At 34.2% G+C, this 21325-nt stretch overlaps 6 protein-coding genes across 7 annotated transcripts; 2 read left to right on the top strand and 4 right to left on the bottom strand.

Annotated features, from left to right (window-relative positions):
* Window positions 1–382: 382 nt before the first annotated feature.
* LOC136413132 (PHD finger protein 21A-like) lies at window positions 383–4083 on the bottom strand. The gene is made up of 7 exons (XM_066396516.1): window positions 3623–4083; window positions 3349–3381; window positions 3193–3261; window positions 2556–2692; window positions 1373–1625; window positions 858–1293; window positions 383–801 (listed from the first exon to the last, which is right to left on the bottom strand). Exons 1-7 carry the CDS (start codon window positions 3707–3709, stop codon window positions 572–574), a joined length of 1245 nt encoding a protein of 414 aa, XP_066252613.1. The 5' UTR covers window positions 3710–4083; the 3' UTR covers window positions 383–571.
* Window positions 4084–6167: 2084 nt separating this feature from the next.
* Edem1 (ER degradation-enhancing alpha-mannosidase-like protein 2) lies at window positions 6168–8987 on the bottom strand. 2 transcript variants are annotated; one of them, XM_066396553.1, is made up of 8 exons: window positions 8766–8987; window positions 8531–8641; window positions 8282–8467; window positions 7987–8230; window positions 7518–7635; window positions 7257–7436; window positions 6950–7206; window positions 6168–6897 (listed from the first exon to the last, which is right to left on the bottom strand). In XM_066396553.1, exons 1-8 carry the CDS (start codon window positions 8873–8875, stop codon window positions 6232–6234), a joined length of 1872 nt encoding a protein of 623 aa, XP_066252650.1. In that variant the 5' UTR covers window positions 8876–8987; the 3' UTR covers window positions 6168–6231. The 2 variants fall into 2 exon arrangements, with proteins under 2 accessions (XP_066252650.1, XP_066252649.1); XM_066396552.1 differs by having other exon boundaries at window positions 7257–7417; window positions 7466–7635; window positions 8766–8983.
* Window positions 8988–9992: 1005 nt separating this feature from the next.
* Tif-IA (RNA polymerase I-specific transcription initiation factor RRN3 homolog Tif-IA) lies at window positions 9993–12971 on the bottom strand. The gene is made up of 8 exons (XM_066396176.1): window positions 12297–12971; window positions 11756–11861; window positions 11542–11694; window positions 11204–11489; window positions 10954–11153; window positions 10719–10897; window positions 10411–10669; window positions 9993–10349 (listed from the first exon to the last, which is right to left on the bottom strand). Exons 1-8 carry the CDS (start codon window positions 12805–12807, stop codon window positions 10163–10165), a joined length of 1881 nt encoding a protein of 626 aa, XP_066252273.1. The 5' UTR covers window positions 12808–12971; the 3' UTR covers window positions 9993–10162.
* A 209-nt stretch (window positions 12972–13180) lies between these two features.
* Stoml2 (stomatin like 2) lies at window positions 13181–14742 on the top strand. Its single transcript, XM_066396177.1, has 7 exons — window positions 13181–13334; window positions 13392–13487; window positions 13541–13798; window positions 13849–14034; window positions 14090–14287; window positions 14348–14503; window positions 14561–14742. The coding sequence occupies exons 1-7, from the start codon at window positions 13299–13301 to the stop codon at window positions 14738–14740; spliced, it is 1110 nt and encodes a 369-aa protein (XP_066252274.1). The 5' UTR covers window positions 13181–13298; the 3' UTR covers window positions 14741–14742.
* A 493-nt stretch (window positions 14743–15235) lies between these two features.
* LOC136413121 (uncharacterized) lies at window positions 15236–15999 on the top strand. The gene is made up of 4 exons (XM_066396504.1): window positions 15236–15387; window positions 15474–15608; window positions 15661–15764; window positions 15893–15999. The coding sequence occupies exons 1-4, from the start codon at window positions 15303–15305 to the stop codon at window positions 15932–15934; spliced, it is 366 nt and encodes a 121-aa protein (XP_066252601.1). The 5' UTR covers window positions 15236–15302; the 3' UTR covers window positions 15935–15999.
* Window positions 16000–16174: 175 nt separating this feature from the next.
* Window positions 16175–20298, bottom strand: LOC136412966 (protein arginine N-methyltransferase 9-like). Its single transcript, XM_066396243.1, has 11 exons — window positions 19800–20298; window positions 19558–19748; window positions 19284–19498; window positions 18504–18869; window positions 18226–18444; window positions 18018–18173; window positions 17798–17963; window positions 17378–17499; window positions 17165–17323; window positions 16923–17115; window positions 16175–16870 (listed from the first exon to the last, which is right to left on the bottom strand). Exons 1-11 carry the CDS (start codon window positions 20144–20146, stop codon window positions 16749–16751), a joined length of 2256 nt encoding a protein of 751 aa, XP_066252340.1. The 5' UTR covers window positions 20147–20298; the 3' UTR covers window positions 16175–16748.
* Between the last annotated feature and the right edge of the window lie 1027 nt (window positions 20299–21325).

The following is a 21325-nucleotide window of genomic DNA, read 5'->3' as shown; positions in this document are numbered from 1 at the left end:
CATTTTTCCGTTATTGGAAGCCCTGGTGCGCTCCGATAAACAAATGTGTCCAAGGTGTTGGTGCTACTTTGCACATGAATTAACGAGTGAAAAGACCACACGCATTGAATCGGCTCGAAGCGATCCACTCGGCTGGGAGTAATAATTGTTTTGTTATGAACCTAGTGCGGCCAGTGAAAATCCTCCCCTCATGGGAATAGAGATAAATGGTAGAATTAAAAAAGTATTATCAAATGCTTCTTCTACGTGAGCAAAGAGTCTCAGGGCCTCTCTTCTATTTTGTTCATTTTAGGTACATATGCATATAAATAGTTGCTAATGATCTTTGTCGCCATTTTTATGCTCGCCCCAATTACTTTTTTGTTATAATAAAAGACACATCTCAGAAAATTATTTTATTCTAATTACAAAGTACAAAAATTACATTTTCTATTGATCTAGACGCAATCCTTAAAAGTACATTAAAATTAAAAATATTTTGCTATTTTATAATATCAGTCGCTTAATTAAAAATTGCTGCTTATCTGGCAAACAACAACAACTCAAAATAATTAATGTGGAACTAATAACATTAAGAACTACTTGTTTCTGGGACGGGGGCATTTTTTATGGTTTCGATAACATTTATCAACTGGGTGATTTTTGTTTCAGTTTCCTGGATGCTCAGCTTCAGCTGCTCTCCTGCAGCTGCCTGCTCCTTGACTGAAATAGTTAGCTCGGAATGGCAATTTTGAAGCTGAGTCACTTCCGCTAACAATTCTTTATGTTTCTCTTCGAGCTCTTGCTTCAAGCTAACTTTCTCTAAATTGATTAGTGTATTAGATTAGATAATAAGAATGAAGTTTAAAAGCGTTTACCTGCAAGCTCGATGGAGCTGACATAAGACATTCGCGAAGAACTATTATTAGAACTACTGCTGGCAGAATTACGGCCAGTGTAGGTTTTTCCAAGGCACTTGGGGCACTCAGTCGGGATCCTGGAAAACGGGCGATTGTGGCAACTCATATGAAACCCATTGGAACATTGTGAGCATATGGACAAGACGCCTGGTTGCTTGCAAACTAGGCATTGACTGGAATCTGGAGAGGAACTTCCTGAGCTGACACCCTCTATTACTAACTCGCTTGGCAAATTCGGATATCGAGTAATGGGTTTAAACTCCGCTTTGTGTCCATAGTTTCCATTATGATTAACAGCCTTAGAGGAACTCATAATTGCCAATTCTTGTCTTTTTCGCCCGCGTGTATTGGGAGGCGATGGTGGACGTGCTAGGAAATGTCTTCTCTTTCTTTTCTGAAATTGACAAGATTCGAAATTAGTTCTTGCGACTAATAACATGTTCCAAATATATAATTGACAATTCAAAACTTACCACTGGAGCTCCCATATCTCTCAAATAAAGAAACTGAGGGTTGGCGGTGCTTCTGCGCTTTCTTTCCGCCCTTTTCCTATTAATCAGCTCGCCATAAACCTCGTAAGTGACCAGACCGAAGTTAGCAAGAAAAGCTCCTTGCACAAGGTCATGGGGTTTTGTAGGAAAGAATTCCTCTGGCGGGGATTGAGGGGAAATAAACTTCCGCTCCAATTCATCTTGGGGAGAATTACTGCGGGACGAATGATGAGAACTGAAATGACACATATTTTTATTTGTGGTTGCACGTGAAAGTTAAAAACTTATATATATACTAGTTGTTGTAGATAAACATGAGCAAAAAGATACCATGTCATTTGGGAAAATTGAGTATGTTAAAGTTGCACTTCATGTAGGCATGATTTGAGGATTTTCATCCTCAAATGTTTTTTTTTTCAAGAAGAGATTCTTTTATAGTAAGGAACCCTTAATAGAGCTTTGTGATGACACTTTAATTTCCAGTTTCAAAGTTTGAAATCAGATTAACACTTTGAATGTTTCAAACATGTACCGCAAAATATTATTCGGATTTTTTTTCTTAATCTTTTACTGTGATAAGATTGATGTCTTTGATGACCAAGTTTGTTATGCCACATGAGATTAGATCTCAAACCCCTAATTGAAATTGAAACCAAGACCAACATTATGTAAGTTTTGGTGTCTTAATGTACAGGGTCAGTAAATGTATACTAGTATGTGTATTACTAGGCTCTGACATTCAATGGAGAGCTTTATTCGAGCTTATTCAAGCTTAATGACTAACTAAGGAAAAATTCTTAGATTTTAGGGTCCAGGATGTCAAAGTTTAATACCATTATATTTTTTTATATTTTTTTTAGTATTTTCTGCTTCTTATCACTCACAACTTTTCTTGTGCTGTGTCACAGAGAGCTCATTTTAAAAAAATTGAATTCTTTGCTCGGATTAGACATCTTTTGATTTCTTGTGACTTTGTCATCATTCATTTATATATATTTTATTTCCAGTGATTATGTAAATATTTTCATATGTAATACAACAAATGTAAAAGTAACCCCACTCTGTACCTTGTAATTTCTATTATTTACTAAGTGCTTATAATAATGCAAATGCATTTCACAGCCATAGAGCTAAAGAAAAAAAATGACTAAAGTAGAATGCTTACAAATTTTGCTTCCTTGCTCTGTTGAGAGATGTTGACAAGTTAAATTTACGTTCATTCAAGGCATCATGGAGAATGTTGCTTTTCAGGCATTGCTGGGAGGCAGTATATCCTTCTCGAAGCTTTTCAAGGAGATCTTTCTACACATCAAAAAACAAAAATTATAATAAAGTAAAATAAAAATTAAATCATATTTTTAATTATTAAGTTAAATTAAATTTATTTTATGTTCACGATATGAGGCTTGGGTAGATTCGATAATGAGCATAGTCCAAAAATATAAATATTAGTGGCAACTTTATAGCATATCTGAAGTTTAATATTAATGGTCCAAATGTATTATCCAAGTCATAAAGTTTCTCTAGAAAGTTACTCGAGTAAGTTTATAACCATATGTGAAATGTAAATGCTCAATATGTATATATTAATGTATTAAAGTTGAATAACTTAAGGTCACTAACAGGAACTTGACTAAGTGGCCCCAAAACTTTCTAACAAAGAATTTTGAAATATTTAAAAAAAAAGAAATATTTTTTTAATTTCCTTCTTTAGGGCACCTCCCAGATAAAACATTATGAAGCGCCTCTTAAATAGTTTTTCTAGTTTAATGAGAAGTAGGTTAAGTTTTTCTTAAGTTTACCTGACGATGTCCAATTAACGTGATTTTCTGCTCCACTAATTTAACTTCTTCGAGTATATTTTCTTTGTTCTACAAAACAGAGAAAAGAAAAGTTAATTTTAAGTTTGGGGGGTACCTGAGGTGCTAAATTATTTATTAAAACGGGGGGACACTTACCTCCGGAAACCCCTCTGCTTTGCCAATTAAAGCCTGTAAATAATGGAAACTAAATTAGTCCTGTGGAAATCTCGAAGAATTGGATATAAAGCCGAATTTAAAATCCAAAGTTTTTGCTTTTTTAATAAAAATTTCACAAACATCCCCCGAAACGACAAACTCCACGCGGGCCAGTTTGTCTGTCTCTGTTCGCGTTAAGCCCACCGCCCATGCCACGAACAAGGCCAACAAACCCACCCACGTGCAGCACAAATTACGAAACTGGAAAACTTACCTGATGATTACGAATAGCGTCTTGTAACTGAAGTTGATTAACTTCAATGTCATTCCTCAACTCTTTAGAAATCTCCAGGCAGTGCATTTTGCCGTTTTTGAACTAAAGACACCTTTGGCGACCGATTTCTGTAAGCCCGGAATTTCCTATTTCCGCAACCAAGAAACTACACGGGAATTCTTGGCCGGGTACTTTGCCGAACAACGATGAGAGAGAGAGAGAGAGTGGAGCGAACCGGCGCACGCTGACGCTGATGCGAAGTTGTTCACAAATAAAATTCGATAAATACGCAAGTTTTGATGCAGTTTGATAAGCGCGGAGCGTAGGTTTACTCAAATCACACAATTACAAATGAATTTAACTTGAGGATTTCACTCATCTGTCAAACTTCGACAGCACAATACCGGACTTATTTTTTTCTTACACTGGACCAATCACTGACAACTGGGCGCCCTAGCGATGGTGAGACCAACTGAAATAGATATTACAATCAAGATTCAACAATGCGGTTCATTAGATTCATTTCCTTAAGTACAATTGGTGCAACGAAAATAAAGTTTATGACTTCAAAAAAATTATCGATAATTTTCGGTGCACTTATTAGCTCCGTCGCAACAGAGAAGTAAACCGATTCCGGGCCGTCAGAAATCTGCGCAGAACACCAGTTGAGACTGCTTGCACATAATACTGACTGTTTCTGATGATCCGGAATCGAGTTTTTTCCTGTTGGAATAGAGCTATTGTATGGGGAGACCATTAAAAGAAAGCCGCAGCAAACGGTAAAATGCAAACGTAGGGCGTTGATTAAGCAATTTACTATTTACAATCAAATGTCGGCCTGACAACTAATAACAGAAAAAAATTATCTAAGACATACCTCTGATATTTCAACGCCTGCTTGACACTTTTTTAATTCTCGCCCGTTATTACTGTTGAAACTTCTGCAAGAAATTAGGCGATTCAAGTTTAAGAGAGCTCACTTTCACTTGATGGTTCTGGTGCTAATAACGTTCTTCAAAAACTGAACGCTCACCACTATCTGGAGGTTTCTGGGGGTTTGACCAAACAATAGATTCAAGGAGACAGGTTTTAGTGCCTAAATTTACAACAGGGTCAAACTGTTTCATTATGCACAAAACTAAATGGAATATAGACAAAATATTTATTGGGTTCCCAGCCAAGGGAACCGTTTTATGGTTTTACAACGTCGGGCCGGAAACAAGTATATAAACCTGAAAGGACTTTCTTTATTCTTGCGAGCGTCATCTTGATTTTTCACTTTAAATAATTTCTTTCTTATTACGATGATGCATCTCGTGTTCGGTGTTGCAGTTGTCGCAAACACGAAAAATCATGTTTTTGCAAAAAATTATCTGAAAATAACGTTCACGTTTTTGTTTAATTAAAACATTTTCGACTATTCGACTGAATTTAGCTTATCACTCTCAATTGCAACATCAATATATACAGGGTGAGTTATATATATCACGTATATTATATATATCACGTAAATATTTTTGAAGTTATCGGTTTTAGGAAAAAAGGTTTAAATAAAGAAGGGGTTGCATGAAGGGAGAAAAATTTCGGCATTATCACTGTTTCGATTCGAGGCCACCTTCAGGCTCTAATCAAGATCAACTTCGTTTTTTCAAATGGAAATCCCACATTTTTTTATACAATTGATAATTTTGGAACAAATTGACATTTTTGAAGAATTTCTTTTTCAACGAAAAATGCTTGTATCAATACATTCAACAGAAAGAATTAAAAAAACATAATTTTTGAACAATTCAATTAAATAAATGTTCAAAATGATGTCCTTCAATATATTTAGTGATTCTCATTTTAAATTACTGTTGCATATTGAAAATTGCTTCTCGTGGAATGTTACGGCGAGATACTCTTATTCTTCCTTTCATGTTCTCAGCAGTTGTTGGCACTTCAACGTAGACAATTTCTCTTAAGTATCCCCAAGGAAAGAAATCTAGAAATGTTAAGTCTGGTGAACATGCTGGCCAGTTAACATTATCACCATGACCAATCCACTTTTGAGGAAACATTGCATCCAATTTTTCCCGAATAACTATTACGTAATACGCTGGGCAACCATCATGTTGATACCACATGATCATTAGTCGATTTAAATTTATTTCTTTCGGAAGTATTAGCAAATTATTTACATTTACATTGAGCAAAATTAAATAACTTCCTATATTCCTAGTATGGGGCTCACTATATGCGCTACGTAACCACTTCGAGATATTTAATCCTCATTGCTTTTATATTACTCCCATTTATCTGCTGCTCCCAATTCCAATTAATTGCTGCCATATGGCCGAATAACTCCGAAATCGTCCTAAATAGAATAAAACTCGAAGAGAAAAAAGTTTTCAATATAAAGAATTCGAATATCGGAATACGAACACTCAGTGGCGCACAGCAAAATAGTTCATGGTGGCAAAACGAGCCTGCCTTCAAAAAAGTATAATCCTGTACCTCAATGACGAAGTGATTTCCATAATCAGAACACCCTGTATAATAAATGAAATAATTCCACAAAAAATTTTTAAATTATATTTGAGTCATTATTGACACAAACAATAACAAAATCAATTGAAAAACTCCCCCATTACCGCTATCCTCTGCAGAAACTTTTGCGCTTTACAACTCAGCAATTCGTAACTTCTTTCCCAAGTCCTATTCTTCGGATACCTGTTTTCCTTACGAAATCTCTCCAACATTTGCTGAGGATCAAATAATTTGCCTCTTTTCTGCTGGGGAGTTTCAATCTCATTCGCTTCCCCATTACTTGACACATTTCCTGAACTTTCTTGTCCTTCACTCACCACTGTAACACTCTTTTCCGCGTTATTATTTATTTCTCTGTTGGCATTTTCCAAAGGCTCCACAATTACAACTGTAACATTACTATCCTCTATAGTATCTAAGGGTTTTTTATTCAAATCCTTAATGTGTACACCACGGTAAACATCTTGGTTTTCCTGGAATTGCTTGAAATCAAATAGGTTATAGTTAGGCATATCATGGCAGCAATGCAAGGCACTTGGGTCTATTGGATGGGCCTCAGTATTAAAAACATAGCCTCCAGCATCTATAACACATTCTCCATTTGGTGTGTTAATGAGAGTACCATGTTCCCCTTGATTGTGAATAAAATTGTTTGTATCAAATAATAAATATAGGTATTTAGTGGTTTCTGCCAAAAAAAAGGACTCCATGCGATCTTCTTTCCTGTGGTCACGGACATCTTTGATCTTAAATAAAACTAATTGAGATAAATTTATTTTTGAGGTTTAAAAATAGTACTGTAGCATATCCACAAGGCGTTCTGGAACTATGTTTAATGCTCCTCAATATATCTTCCCCCGCTTCTAAGAGAAATGGGTCTCCAGTGGCTCTATACAAATACATTATTGACTCTATATGTTCAGGCCTTAGAGGGTAACTTTCTCTGCCTGTACCCGCTTCACTCTGCGTTATATAATAGAATTCGGGAGTAAATCCGTATTGCTGCCAAACTTGATGGTAATTATGTAATGTTCTCATTGCTTTTGAAGTTTCCCCTAAAAAGAAATCTCAAAACTCACACAAGTGAGTAAACATACAATCCTACCAATAAGACTTAAGACTCCTGGCCAATAGGCTTCTAAAGATTGAAACACTGGCAATGTTACTTGTCCTTTTACCATTGACACCCACATATACCAGTCATCTTTTTTCATATATTTTTCTATTCCCTTGCGGACCTCATAAAACATTTCCATCAATTCCGGTCTAGAAATAAGCCTTAAGTCTTTGCCTTTAAACAAAAAATTAATTTACCTCTGCAATAAAATTGATCCTTTAACTAAATATTCAAAATAAGAGTCAACACCTGAACCAATGCCAGAGTCTTGAGCTGTCCATTTGCCTGTTTTAGTGTCAATGTGATTGCCAAATAAGCCTATTGAAGATTTGTGATTGAATAGTGCATATAAAGCATTCATGGCAACCTAAATAAAGTTATAAATTGTGATACACAAGATGCCTGTTTTTTGCATTAAAATATTGACATCTCAGTTATTTGAAGAGATAGGTAAATTTTTTTCAAAAATTGCAACTATGGGTTATTTAACTGAAAGGTAAATTGGTATTCAATAAAAATAAAACAACTTTTGAACTATTAATAAATACTAATAACAATAAAGCATCAAACTGTGCAATTTCATCCCAATTTAACCAATCTCCTTAAGTCCCTATGCTTGAGATCCAAAGATCCGAGATCTTTGGAGAATCTCTGTCAATTGTCAATTCTGATGAAGGGATCAACTGAAACACTCAATTAAACAATAAAGGGCTGATACCTCCTCATAAATTGGATCGCCTGTTAATCTACTTAAAGCCCCAAATTCAATTATAAAAGTACCAACTCCAGCAGTACATGTCACTGGAGTCTCCCCTTTTGGAACTCCATATCTTAGATTCACCGTTCCATAAGGCATACCAGTCTTAGTGTCAAAAGCTACAATTAACCTTTTGGCAACATCTTCTGCCAGCCTTAAAAGGGGGCCATTGCAAGGATACCCTGGTTCCAACTTTGCTCCTGCCCTAAAATCCTTAGCATTATTTGATCTTATATAATGATTCATAATAACTTACTTGCTAGAAAGTAGGTGAGCACTTAACAGTCCCCCAATAATCCGAATATTTGTTTCAAATACGGATACATTGATGTTGATGTCAAAATTGATTTTGGTTGATAATAACTCTACCACTCGTTGAAATTCTGAGAAGTTTCCCATAATGGCTAAAGTATCTAAAGCATCAATAAGTGTTAATGAATAACTGAAAGAGAGTTATATGATATAATATGTTCAAACTTCAATATTTGTAAGTGCAGAAAAGAACCTTCCATATGTGTCAATGCCATCACAGCTTACTGGCCTGAGCTCATCATAAGGATATGCATATTTTAAGTAGCTATCATAAGCATGATAAAACATTTCTTTAGCTTCATCCCTGAAAGAGACCGATGTTAAATGGCAAAGAAATAATGTTAGATATATAACGGAATGGCTATTTTTATAGCAATTTTAAGGATAAAATAGATGGAAACCATTCTAAATGGTGAAGAGGTACTAACCGAAGATTATTGAGGTCTTCTTTGGTATAAGTCCTAAGAGCTTGAATATGCTGAAAGAAACAGAGGGCCAGGATGAAAAGAAATAGAATTTTTATTCTAGCTAAGACCATATTTCTGTTTTTGATAACTATGTTTTATACATTTTGATAATTATATTTTTACTTCTATTTTAAAGACTATTTTTAGCGATATTTTGCCAATTAATTCTCAGCTAGACACAAAGATTCATTAAGTAGAAAACACGGAAAACCAAGGCAAGAATGTATAAATAATTGAAATCACAGATGTAAATGTGCGGTTATGGGCAATAATTTTGACAATTAGTTATTTGAATTTGTTTATTTTTTAACTAATCCTGAAGCGATTCAACATCGAGGTCATCAAGATGCATTTTTTGAAATTTATTAATTACTTATGCTTTACATTGCGGACTTCACTCATTCATGTTAAATGTAACAATTTGGTAAAGAAAACATCAACGAACAATCCCAAATGTAGTCTTTAATGTATAAATAAAGTTATAAATAAATGTATTCATTCGTAATATAAATTATCAATACGCGCGGCATAAGTAATACAAATTAAATTATTTCACTACTGAAAAATATACAGGGGATCAGGAAATGACATGTAATAAATAATTTTAAAGGTGATTCCTTAGGTTAAATTAAGACGATTCTTCATTTAAATGTGATATAGCAAAAGGCTCGCTATTCAGATATAGGGTGTAAAAGATTCAGTTTTTTCTTCTTAGCAGTTTCAGTTTTTAAGATATCAAGATAAAATTTTGTACTCGCCCTTGTATTTGAATTACATTAGTGCGTGTACTAACACTAGACTTTAATAATCGTAATTAGAATCCCCAAGGTGGTTTATTTTCTGGGCTCAGGCCCCTTTTTTCCAACCCACATTGGCGGCTCAATTCCTGAAAATAAAATTAAGGACGATTCACATTTTTAGTCAGGTCAAATATAACAACATCATTTTGTAGTATTTGACCTTGCTAATGTGAATAAGTAATATAAAAAGAATGTTATAATATTTGATCGAACCGCGATTAATAAAAGTCCAATCTTCGAAATTGTCCTTAGTCGTTCAAATCAGGATATTCTATGTCTCTTGCATTTTTAGTTAACCACCAAAAGAGTATCGAAATCGTTTAAGTTCATAAATTAATTTTGTATTTGATCTAAATTTTCGCCGTGTCCATTTCAATTATCTACTACATTTGCACGCCATTTCCACGCCCTGTATATTTCCAGCAGTAATATAAATAGTACAGAGATTAAGTTAACATAAACTTAACAGTTTGATCACAGCTTACTTAAAATCTTATATCTCACATATTATTTTTAGCAGAAAATAAATCTTATCTTCAAATAAATTTATAACCTAAATTAAACTTTGAACTTAAACCCTGGAGAACCGCCGTAAGAAAATTGGTAGGACCCTTTAGGATTAGATATATCATTAATATTCTCCAAGAAATCATCCACATCACTTTCCCTAGATTCTACATCAATATGACTACTGTAAGAGTCTTCTTGATAGTGCCTGTAGTAAGGATTAATTTTTTGGCCTGACCTACAATGTAACACAAGCAATTTTTGCTTGATAACCATATAGTGAATTTTAGTTACTTTACCTCTCTAAAACATATGGATCAAACGGGTAAAAATCATTCAAAGTTTGGTCAGATACCATTTGGGATCCTTTTGCGTCCCGATAAATTGTAGGCATAAAGTGCCTCTTATTATGATCAATTATAGTATAACAATAAGCCAACTGATATTTTCTCGTTACAGCGGCAAAGTTCTGAACCACAGCTTGCTGACAGACTCTCAAGGGGTTCAGTCTGTTAGTCACCATTTTCCCTAATTGGAGACTTTCCAAGAAAATTATATCTGAAATAACAACATAAACAAAACATAAGGGAAAATAAAATTAACATACTCTTTTTGCTTTCAATTAGATCCCTATGTCTAAAGGCTACTAAATAAAACAGGGCTTGGCATACGCTATAAAACACTCTATGAGCTTTGAGATCTGAATTTAGACATTCCACTGCATCTTGATTAGCAATATATGCATGGATATATTCAGCCATTTGATACATTGATGCTTTTACCAATCTGTAACATAAACATTTTCAAATAATCTGACACAGTTTAAATTTAAACAAACTCACGGTAGAGGAATAAATAGGCCTCTGGCCACTAGACTTGCAATATAGGTGATTGCTGCTTGTCTTAAGACTATGGGAACATTAGGATTCCTCACTTTTTTCCATAAATAATTAAGAAATGCTTCTGTTAAACTCGGTTTTAATGCGCAGAGTGCAAACATGACAAATTGGATGTGGTGAGATGCATAAGTAGGTAGTACAAGCTAGAAAAATTGATTAAAATTCTATATAATTACTCTAAACAAAATCAAACCTTATCAAATGCAGTTAAAACTGCCTGATAAATTTTCTTTGTTTTATCCTTATCCAAGTCACCTTCCTCAGTTTTACATTGACCTATAAGATAATCCAAGAGCATGTCGATGCAGACATCTAATGCTACCCCCAGATGGGGCCTATCTACCACAGTATAGGCTGTATTGACTGTTTTTATTGATTTTAGATCATCATTGTCATCATCCATTTGAAATATTTCCTCATTTTCAATAGGTTCTTCTTGGAGAACTTCTTTTGGTGCATTAATATCCATTATGATTAACCTATATAGATGCATGTCAGTAAAGTTTTTTTAGTCTGTTAGTACTCACTTACTTTGAGAATATTAAATCAAGAATGTCATCACTAAATGATGGCTGATATGACAAAATAGTAAGCAGATTATGCAAATAATACTCTTGAGTATGGACTGGTTTATTGTAGTATGGATATTGCCTAATTAGAGTTTGTAATAATAAGGGTTTGCACCTAAAAAATATTCCATAGAGGTTAGTTCAGTTAGTTCAGGACAAAGAGAGTGAATACTTACATAGGAACAACTGTTAGTACAGATTTTATAACTGTATGAACATTTAAACATTTTCTCCTATCACTTTCGGGAATTTGTCCTTCAGGCCAATATGGATCTTTTGGATCTGCAAGGAAGTAGTTTATATACATAGTGCCAAATTTTTCAAAGTGGGTTATTTAAAGAAGTAGATCACATAAATTTTAAAAAAAACATACTTTTTGAAAGCTGCTAAGAAGCCAAGTGCAAAAATAAATGCTATAAAAATGATCTTCTATTAGCATGCAGAAAGTTATGTTTTCTAATACTAGTGCTGGGATTTTTTGAGAGTATATTTAACATTCTATTCAGTCTAACTTCTGCCTTCATTCTATAACTGCTATAATTAAACTGTTTATAAGGAACAGTTCTAAATTAAATAGATGCTGGTCTAGTCATTCTGGTACAGTCTGTATATTAATATGTTGCTGAATTAGCCAAAATATTTCACCTGCAGCCTGGATTATGCACGACATATTCTACTGTAGGTAGTTATTTATTAGTATAAGAAATAGGTACATACATGGTATAAACAATCCAATTAATTTAGAGAGAACATATCTTGCATGGTAATTATGAGCACTGAGTAAATTAACAATGAAATCCTGATAGTCCTTTACCACCTCATCAGATTGATCAATCCACTTTATTTCCAGCAAAACCTCAATAAATAGTCTCAAATCCTGATTCAAAAGTGATATACACTCAGTGGCTTCACTCAGTAAAGACCTCAGATCATTATTGAGTAAATTTGAGTCTCTAATAATACAAATTAGCTGCAAGTATGCCTTGGTTTCTTCTTTATTGACATAAGCCTCCAGAATTTTCTTCACATTTTTCAAGTGAGGCATCTGGAATCTGACTTTTGAGGGTGAACTGACTATCTCTGTTAGTCGTCGTTTGAGATTTGGGGTCTGTTTTAGTATTGAAGGAGTTCCGAGTGAAGAACGACCACTGGATGATTTTAGGGGCATTTTATCCCTAAAGTATGGTTCACTTTTGAAGGGTTTTTTAGGGTTATGTTTGTTAGCCATCCTAGATTTTGAATGATTTTCGTTGCTGAGGAATAGTTCCTCAATTTTAAAGGTTTTTCTATGGCTTCGGTTAACTTTTAACTAATGAAAAGTTGCTTTAATGAATTAATTTTTGGTTTTTTCCGCGGCTTGATTTCACGTGCACGTTCTGGAGTTTTAACACGACAGGTTTTTACACGTTTGTGTTTTGTTTTGAATTTTATATTTTTTCGAGCACATGGAAAGATGTCGTAGTAAATGTTCTTTTTTCTGCTGCCATTTAAACTAAGGAGTGTTATCCTTGTTTAATGGGTGTAGTAGTAAGAATAAGAATGATATTCGGTAACGATGATAGGCCATTGTAACTAAGAAACCACCTTAGAGCTCGTAATTCTAAAATACAAGGTTATGATGTCTAATTAGTTTTAAATTTTGGGTTAAGCTTTTTTGTCGTTTTGAACGTTTTTTTTCACAAAATTGAATATAAAAAACCTAATAAATAATCAATCAGGATGTTTTCAAGAAACTTGCTAAGAACAGCCCTTCAGGTACCATTACGGAATAATTAATTAAGCATCTTGCAGATACTTATAATAAATTTGCAGAATAAACAACTAGTAAACAACTGGAAACAGATTTCAATCAGACATAAATCCTACACCCCAATAAATACTGTTATAATGTTCGTGCCCCAGCAAGAGGTGCGTACCTTTGTCACTCCTCAAGCAAACCAACATATTGCCCAATATTGCAGGCTTGGATTGTTGAGAGAATGGGAAAGTTTCATCGAATATTAGCGCCGGGCTTAAACATTTTAATCCCCATAGCTGATAGGATCAAATACGTCCAAAGCCTCAAGGAGATAGCTGTGGACATACCTAAGCAAAGCGCAATTACTTCTGATAATGTTACATTAAGTATAGATGGTGTTTTATATTTAAGAATAGTTGATGCATATCTTGCCAGTTATGGCGTTGAAGACCCTGAGTTTGCTATTACACAACTTGCGCAGGTATTTTTCATATGTTATTGTTGCAAAACCTTAGGAAACATGTATTCTAGACCACAATGAGATCTGAACTGGGTAAAATTTCCTTGGATAAAGTATTCAGGGAGAGGGAAAGTTTAAATGTCTCAATGGTAGAGGCAATAAATAAAGCTAGTGAAGCTTGGGGCATGACATGTCTTAGATATGAAATTCGAGATATTAAGCTGCCTCAAAGAGTACAAGAGGCTATGCAAATGCAGGTGACTTTAATGATCTTAATCATAAATTTAGGATTTTATTGTTGTTTTAATACAGGTAGAAGCAGAGCGCAAAAAGAGGGCTGCAGTATTAGAATCTGAAGGTGTTAGAGCAGCAGACATTAATGTTGCTGAAGGTAAAAGGCAGGCAAGAATATTGGCCTCAGAAGCTGAAAGGCAGGAGCAGATAAATAAAGCTGCTGGTGAGGCTGCAGCAATTGTTGCTGTTGCTGAAGCCAGAGCAAAGGGTCTTAAGGTATTATTTAGTGTTTTTATCATAAATAGAAATAAATATAGTTTTCTTCAATTAAATCAGATTGTTGCTGAGGCTCTTCAAGGTGAAAGAGGGTCAAATGCAGCCTCCTTAAGTATAGCAGAACAGTATGTTAGAGCTTTTGATAATTTAGCCAAAACTAGTAATACGCTTATATTGCCGGCAAACGCTGGAGATATATCAACTTTAGTCACTCAGGTTTGTGATGTTTAAAATGACATCTAAGCAAAGTTGAATGAGAAATGAATGTTTCAGGCACTGTCAGTTTATTCAACTGTGACAAAACAACAGGGACACCAAAGAAAGATGGGATTTAAAAAACTTCTTCCTTTAAAGCCACAAGACAATTTAGCAGAGTATTTTAGTGATGAAGATGATTTGAAGAAGCATCAGGAGAGGTTAGAATTAGAAGACAAGAATGTAAAGCCCAAATAAATATTATAATATTTTGCATCAGTAGTTTCAATATTTCATTATTTGAAGGGTTTTGTTGTATATTTGCCACTTTCCTGGGACTTAATATGAAGTGCTTTATATAATAGATACTTCTGGGGTAAACTGCCTAATTTATCAGTAATCCTAACATCACATGTTTGGATACCTCTTGATAGGAGCGATGTTAACAAACAAAATTCTTATTAGTTTACTTACCATAGACGCCAATTATTGATGAAAATGACATATATGGTAAGTAACGTTTGATACTATTTATTACTGCTTTTAAGCGAATTCAGACCCATGCCAAAATTACCATCCATGATTCTGCCCCCTATGGGCAGACTTTCATTTTCTCCGCGGGACCCCACTATACAGCATTATTAACATAATATTGGATTACGCAAATATTATACAGTCATCCAATATACAAAACACTCTTTTTCAAGTACATATCAAACATAAAAAGGAGTATAAAAGCTCTTCGTGGATTCTTCCTAGATTACTTTCCATTAGTAGGTTGTACAGTATAGGGCATTATAGCCATATACCTTCTTCAGGAATGGCGTATTTAAACTACAAATTTAATTATATGTTGCGACTAATTATAGTTGCAAGTTTTTTCATCGGTCAAATACATGGAAGAAGTAAGTATTTACTTATTTATTTCCATTAATTTGTTGTTTTATCTAAAATTTTAGACTATATATATACATTGCAAACTTTTTTTCAGTTGGATGTGCCAGTTTTGGTCATTCGTGTTATGGAGGTCAAGGCAAACGAGCTAGCTTAGAGAACCCTGAGCCAGGTTTGGTTCAAAACATTCCCGTTTTGGAAGAGTCAGACTCTGGAATTCATGGATTAAGAGGTGTGTACGATAATTATTAAATAAGTATTTATTGATATATTTAAAATTTTAGAACTGAGAGAACAGCCTGAATTTGTCCCTGTGCTTAACTCGTTAGGTTCCAGGCGATTTACCCCGGGGCAGTATGCGGAAATGAACAAATTTGTCAAGGAATGGGTAAATATAAATATGTTTCTTTTTATTTCATGTAGAGGAAAAAGTGTTATGGTTTCAATGAAAGTAGCGATTCCTGCATTTCACTCATGTTTTCACATATCTGTAACGAAATTACCGGAAATTTGCAGATTATCAACTACTTAAAGGACGACAAGGCTTTGATGTACTAGTGAACCTATTTGATTCCCAGCGATATGCAGCACAATGAAATGACCAAGCATGAATAAAATTTTGGATACGTATTTCATTTTATTTAATTTCAATTTTGGTAACCGTAAAATAACATACTTCAAGGCTTTGGCCTAGAAATCCGTCAAATTTGTGCCCACAGTATCGATTTGAGGTCCCAAATACGAAACGATACATATTTTGGTCGATGGGGTTCACAAAACCATTGAAACAACCATAGGTACTCAACATTGAATCACGCTTATATTAGTAATTTCACATTTCGACAGAGATAAAACGTCTTGTAGGTACTCTCGTAATATGCTAAACGCAGTAATAAAAATTTGGTTCGAAATATAAAAATAAAGATAATTTTTCCAAAAAGAAGTAAATGCATATTAAAATTTTCTAAAAAAAATTACATGTTACTTGTCAAAAATTAAACAGATGGTCACCTTAAAACGAAAATAAACATGAAGGCGAGTCTGTAGTTCGATGGTGTCTGATATAAGTTAAAAATTGTTTATTTCTTCTACATAACAGGAGAAAAATTGGAAATATTCACACTCAACATGACAGGTAAAGGACTAAGTAAAGGATGATCCTTAAAAAAACCTCAAGTAGGCGTTAAAATGTCAGAGGAATGTCTTGGATAAATCCATCTATTTCGTTTTCCGTCGGATGTTGGATGGTAAATAGCCAATGGCTTAATTACCGACTTACATTTTCGGTTCGTCGCCTACTAGGAGGCTTTCTTTAACGATCACCGGTTATTTCACACATACGGAATGTTTTTGAGCAGAAAATGCAAAAGATTTAATCTTCTAGGCGCAAATCCAAATAAGCGCCCTCTCTGCGCATTACCACCCTGAAAATATCACCCAATTCGACCTGTCGATGATCCAGGAGATAGCAACATTTCTTAATATGGGTACTATCTGTAACAAATTAATTTTAGCTGTTTACTAATTTATTATCACAATTTTCAACCTTTAGTTGGAAAGTCCGCATTCCCGTAAAACTGAACTTCATACCAAGTGTACAGGCCGTTAATGTGCCCAGTTTCCGTCACTAAAATGTTTTGGGTCTTTTTCACGTAATCTTTGTCGTCTACGGTAAATGTGATTGGACTCGAGTATTCTACGTACTTGAAGTCTGAATCGAGATCCGGATGCTCAGACCCCTAAAATCAGCTTTAAGACGTAATATAAATACTGCTGCAGCCAACAAACCGTGTATTCATTCATAAATGAAGAAATCTTAAAATTCAGTACGTTCTCGTCAGCGACTACATTCCACGTTTCCAATTGAGATGAGAATATCAAAACCACTTTAACCAATACTTTTGTGGGCATCATTAAGATATCTGGATGATCCGGTCGAATTTTTTCCTAGAAATTTAACACGTGTTTTCCATAAGAGGAAATGCTGCAAAACGAACAAACCTTTAGGCATATTGAAGGGTGTATTGATCCATCACTACTTATAGGATCTAGTAAGCAGGCTTTACACTCTTTTAGGTATTTGTAGATGCCACACATGGTGGTGTTGTGGCTCATTTTGTTTTCTGTGTAGATTTTAATATTTGTTGAAATTTCCCAAAATTATTACAATAAACTGTTAAAAAATGATTATGAAGCAATGGAAATGTGTTTCAGTCGTGTCCGAGCAGTATATTTACAATATTGCTACCTGTAGGGAAACAAACTGCTAAGAATATTTCAGTAAATTTGTGGCAAAGAAGAATAAATTTTTCTTGCAATTAACGCGAATTTTTTCTCCCAGAAAGAGCACTGAATAAAAATTAGATACATTTACGTGCTTTTTTTAGATCGTTATTCTAACTTCAACAAGTCGTTCCTTACCTACAACTATCATTTTACCCTGGGAAATATTATTGATCCTCAAAATATGATCAAAGAAATTCATATACTTAAAATCACTTTCAGGCTTTATTGTCGTGTAAAACTGACAGTCCTGCTTGGCCGCTAGTATGAAACCTAGTAAAGGGAAGCACATCAAATCCATTATCTGAAATTGCAATTATTAGCTTTATATCTCTCTTAAGAACATACTTGGTCTTACAGGTTTGTGCGGTTCTTTAAAATTCTTCATAAATTCCTCACTCATACATTCATCAGCTAAAGCTAAAACTTGATTCACTAAATAACTATCGTTTAGAAATGAGACGATTTCCTTCGAAACCAGCCAACAGGACACGCAGGTATCCGGTTTAGTAATCTTCAAAATTATCCAGTAATAACTCAGAAAAATAATCTTTTGTGAAACTCACCTGATATAACTTCATTTGGTTGTCTACTATGGTAACTTCAAATTGCACGACTTCCCCTTTTTTAACATTAATTGGGTGCACTAAATGGAATACTGCCTGCTCCCAACATTGCACTCTTTCTGCTACTTTTGGATTTGTAGTTATGGTGATCTCATCATCAAGATCCAAGTCAAACCATACGGCTATTGAAGTCAACTCTTCATCTTGTAAACACTCAAACTTAAATTCACAATTCATGTAAGATTTTTGACTGACTACAGTGCTTCCTTGGAACTCACCTCAATAATTTTTGAGAACTCAAGATTGTTTGAAATATCATTAAGTTCAAGTACATCATAAAAATTCAGATCAAACACTTCCACAGGGTTTGATAAATAAACAACATTCTTTGTTGACAAATCTTCAGCTTCATAGGGATCAGAATCTATCTGTCTTATGCACATTTTGCTCAAACCCAACATAGGTATGGGGTTGACAACTCGAAAGTTTTGTGTGTCTTTGTAGTTGATTGCTGAGGCATACAGGCGGGCCCCACATGGAACCATTTTAAAATCGTCTTTTTCTGTTATTAGTAAATGATGAGCATGCAATAGAGACTCCAACATTCTTTCTCCAAATAGTGCACAATCAAATATTTCAGTAACCTAAGAGAATTTATAGGTAACATATTGGGTGTCACAGTTTTTATCATTTTGTTGAGCATTTTTGTTACTTGTACAAAGTGATTCATCAAGATGCAAGTCATAACAAAAGTATAAGAAGTAGGGGAAACACTTGTTAAAATGTCAATTTATGTCACTAAGGTGGTGATAGTTTATTTACTTACTAAAATGATCAAGTCATATAACTCAGTTAATATACATAACAATAAAGGGGAACTAAAATCTTTTTTTTTTAATTGAAAAATAAAAACTTTAATCAAAACTAATTTAAACGGTTCCTGAACAATCTTAAGTATGAAGACTGATTGATATTTACATCCCACCTTTTCTAAGTTCTAAATGAAGCAATTTAAGAGACATTTATTTATATTAATTCATCAAAAATTTTCCACTTACCAAAAGGTTGCACCGAGCTGGGGGTTCTTCTAATTTTGTAGAAAAACAATTGAGTACTTTAACATTTGTTCGTTGATTTTTCTTCATTATATTATCACACATTTTTGCTAAGATCTTGTTTCCCTCAATGGCAATCACATTCACTTCAGGATGTTCTGAGGCCATAAGGGACAAGAGACCACAGCCAGCTCCTAAGTCAATCACATCTGTAAATCCTTATAAATAAAGCCCTAGTTGAGTACAAAAAGGCACAGAAAGGTGAGCAATATTAGACCTTTGCAAATGACATTTGTTATTGCCTTGTAATAGGCAGAATTTCGGTGTGAGTCATTCAACATTTTAAAGTGCCATCTTGGAATTTGTCGCCATTTGCAATACATCAAGTTTTTCTCTGCAGGAAGGTAATTTTTGCTGCAAACCACTGCCTTGTCCAGATACGTTCTTGCTATATCTACCTGTCCCATCCTAAAAACCATAATACAATAATTTTAGAAGTTAATCTTAGTGGCTACTTACTTAAATAAATAACCTCCCAAATTGTTCAGGATAATATAATTATTGGGAAAAAAATTAATAGCCTGCAAATAGATTTTAAGCAGTTCTTCAGTGTCATTGGTTTCCTCTAACACAATTCCTATCCGACACACCAATGTGGTAAACCCAAGTTGCACTGCTGGAGTACTGCTACCAGGATCTTCCAGGCTGTCGAAATAATTTACGAAATTCTCGTAAGCGTCAGGATAATTGTTGTTTTTAAAGCATTCTTTGGCTTTGTTCAAGTAGAAGTTGCTGCTCATCTTGTTGGGTTTCAATGCGTTTTGGGTCAGAATTTTGGGCACTCGAGATTCCGACGGTCTCATCATTATTAGTACACCTCTTGGCTCAAATATCTACGGTAGTTATACTTGAAAAAACTAGAAGTAGAAGATATTTTGCTAATTTGAAATCAAAGTTGATGTAAAATATGCAAAGAGAAAAAATGTAGGTTAAAAAATTCGAAAATGTCATCACTGGGCCCTTTAACAAATTTTCTTATTTGTTTCTGTAAGTTTTTGGTGGGGAATTTACTGTTTCTGTTTCCTAGATGCATTTAGAAGGGGACAAAAAATGATTGAGTGATTGGTGGTGTCTGTTCGTTTGAAATTGAAGGATAAGCGCCCCCTCTCGGCATATGGGAACAAAAATCTTAAGCTTTACTTTTCCACCGTGTTTCATTTGTTGATTGGGTTCACACAGTTGCTCAGAAGCAGTAGAAATTGACGTTCACTGATTTAGACAACCACCAAAACAATTACTGGGAAATCCTGATAAGGGCTCAGCCTAGATTCTACAATATGCGACAGTGAGAATAAAATTTTTGGTTACGTTTATTAATAAAAGAAGTTTGTTGTCACAGATGCCACTGTTTCTCTTATTTCGTTTTGTCGGAGATAAACAATAAGAGTAGAATGGACAGAAAAACCTCGTACCTACCTTCTGTCCATAATAACAATAGCAGATAGAATTTTTGGAAAATTTCACATCCTACGTATTGAATAAATGAATAAAAAATATAACCCATAAAATTACCTGCAACATGTTGAAGAGTTTGAATGTTATTTCAAACACATCCTGTATATACTTGCATACTTCATTTTCGAGATATAGGAAGTCAAAACTTTGCGCTTTTTAAAATTTTGTTTATACCTCTGATCGGTTTTTGAGATATTTTATTCGCATTTTCACACAAGGATGATCATTTAGGTTTATACCACTAGACAAGTAAAGCGGTTATTACCATGTATAGATTGATGGCTTTTAATGTGAACAGGATCAAAGTGATCTGGTGATCAAAAAATTAAAATATATTTATTAATTATGTCATACAACTAGTTTTTTGCCTACATATGATAATTATGGAAATTCTTCTAAAGCTGACTAGGAAGACTTAATAATAATTTATGACAGATTAACCTAATATCGCAAATCTATTGAAATACAAACGAACATAGAAGATACTCATTTTAGCCAAATTTATGTACGTCCATCTTGTGAATATAAAT

This window comes from Euwallacea similis, chromosome 13 (genome assembly GCF_039881205.1).
Source record: "Euwallacea similis isolate ESF13 chromosome 13, ESF131.1, whole genome shotgun sequence".
NCBI classification, from domain to species: domain Eukaryota; kingdom Metazoa; phylum Arthropoda; class Insecta; order Coleoptera; family Curculionidae; genus Euwallacea; species Euwallacea similis.
This window is presented reverse-complemented; position numbering and strand designations above follow the sequence as displayed.

Bases quoted from the DNA above. Each gene is read 5' to 3' on its own strand.
- Tif-IA (XM_066396176.1), bottom strand. From the start codon at position 12,807: ATGGCTAACAAACATAACCCTAAAAAACCCTTCAAAAGTGAACCATAC. The intron at 11,490-11,541 runs GTAAGTGAGTAC...GCATCTATATAG, and splicing joins CTTGATTTAATATTCTCAAA to GTTAATCATAATGGATATTA. The intron at 10,350-10,410 runs GTAAAGTAACTA...GTTACATTGTAG, and splicing joins GATCCATATGTTTTAGAGAG to GTCAGGCCAAAAAATTAATC.
- LOC136412966 (XM_066396243.1), bottom strand. From the start codon at position 20,146: ATGATGAGACCGTCGGAATCTCGAGTGCCCAAAATTCTGACCCAAAAC. The intron at 17,500-17,797 runs GTAAGGAACGAC...AAATCTACACAG, and splicing joins GGGTAAAATGATAGTTGTAG to AAAACAAAATGAGCCACAAC. The intron at 16,871-16,922 runs GTTGAAAATTGT...AATTTGTTACAG, and splicing joins TGCGGACTTTCCAACTAAAG to ATAGTACCCATATTAAGAAA.
- Stoml2 (XM_066396177.1), top strand. From the start codon at position 13,299: ATGTTTTCAAGAAACTTGCTAAGAACAGCCCTTCAG. The intron at 13,488-13,540 runs GTGCGTACCTTT...CCAATATTGCAG, and splicing joins TGTTCGTGCCCCAGCAAGAG to GCTTGGATTGTTGAGAGAAT. The intron at 13,799-13,848 runs GTATTTTTCATA...CATGTATTCTAG, and splicing joins CTATTACACAACTTGCGCAG to ACCACAATGAGATCTGAACT.
- Edem1 (XM_066396552.1), bottom strand. From the start codon at position 8,875: ATGGTCTTAGCTAGAATAAAAATTCTATTTCTTTTCATCCTGGCCCTC. The intron at 8,468-8,530 runs GTTCTTTTCTGC...ACTCTCTTTCAG, and splicing joins GGCATTGACACATATGGAAG to TTATTCATTAACACTTATTG. The intron at 7,636-7,986 runs GTATCAGCCCTT...AACTTTATTTAG, and splicing joins GCGATCCAATTTATGAGGAG to GTTGCCATGAATGCTTTATA.
- LOC136413132 (XM_066396516.1), bottom strand. From the start codon at position 3,709: ATGCACTGCCTGGAGATTTCTAAAGAGTTGAGGAATGACATTGAAGTT. The intron at 3,262-3,348 runs GTAAGTGTCCCC...TCTGTTTTGTAG, and splicing joins AAGCAGAGGGGTTTCCGGAG to AACAAAGAAAATATACTCGA. The intron at 1,294-1,372 runs GTAAGTTTTGAA...TGTCAATTTCAG, and splicing joins GAGATATGGGAGCTCCAGTG to AAAAGAAAGAGAAGACATTT.
- LOC136413121 (XM_066396504.1), top strand. From the start codon at position 15,303: ATGGCGTATTTAAACTACAAATTTAATTATATGTTGCGACTAATTATA. The intron at 15,388-15,473 runs GTAAGTATTTAC...ACTTTTTTTCAG, and splicing joins CGGTCAAATACATGGAAGAA to TTGGATGTGCCAGTTTTGGT. The intron at 15,765-15,892 runs GTAAATATAAAT...GGAAATTTGCAG, and splicing joins ACAAATTTGTCAAGGAATGG to ATTATCAACTACTTAAAGGA.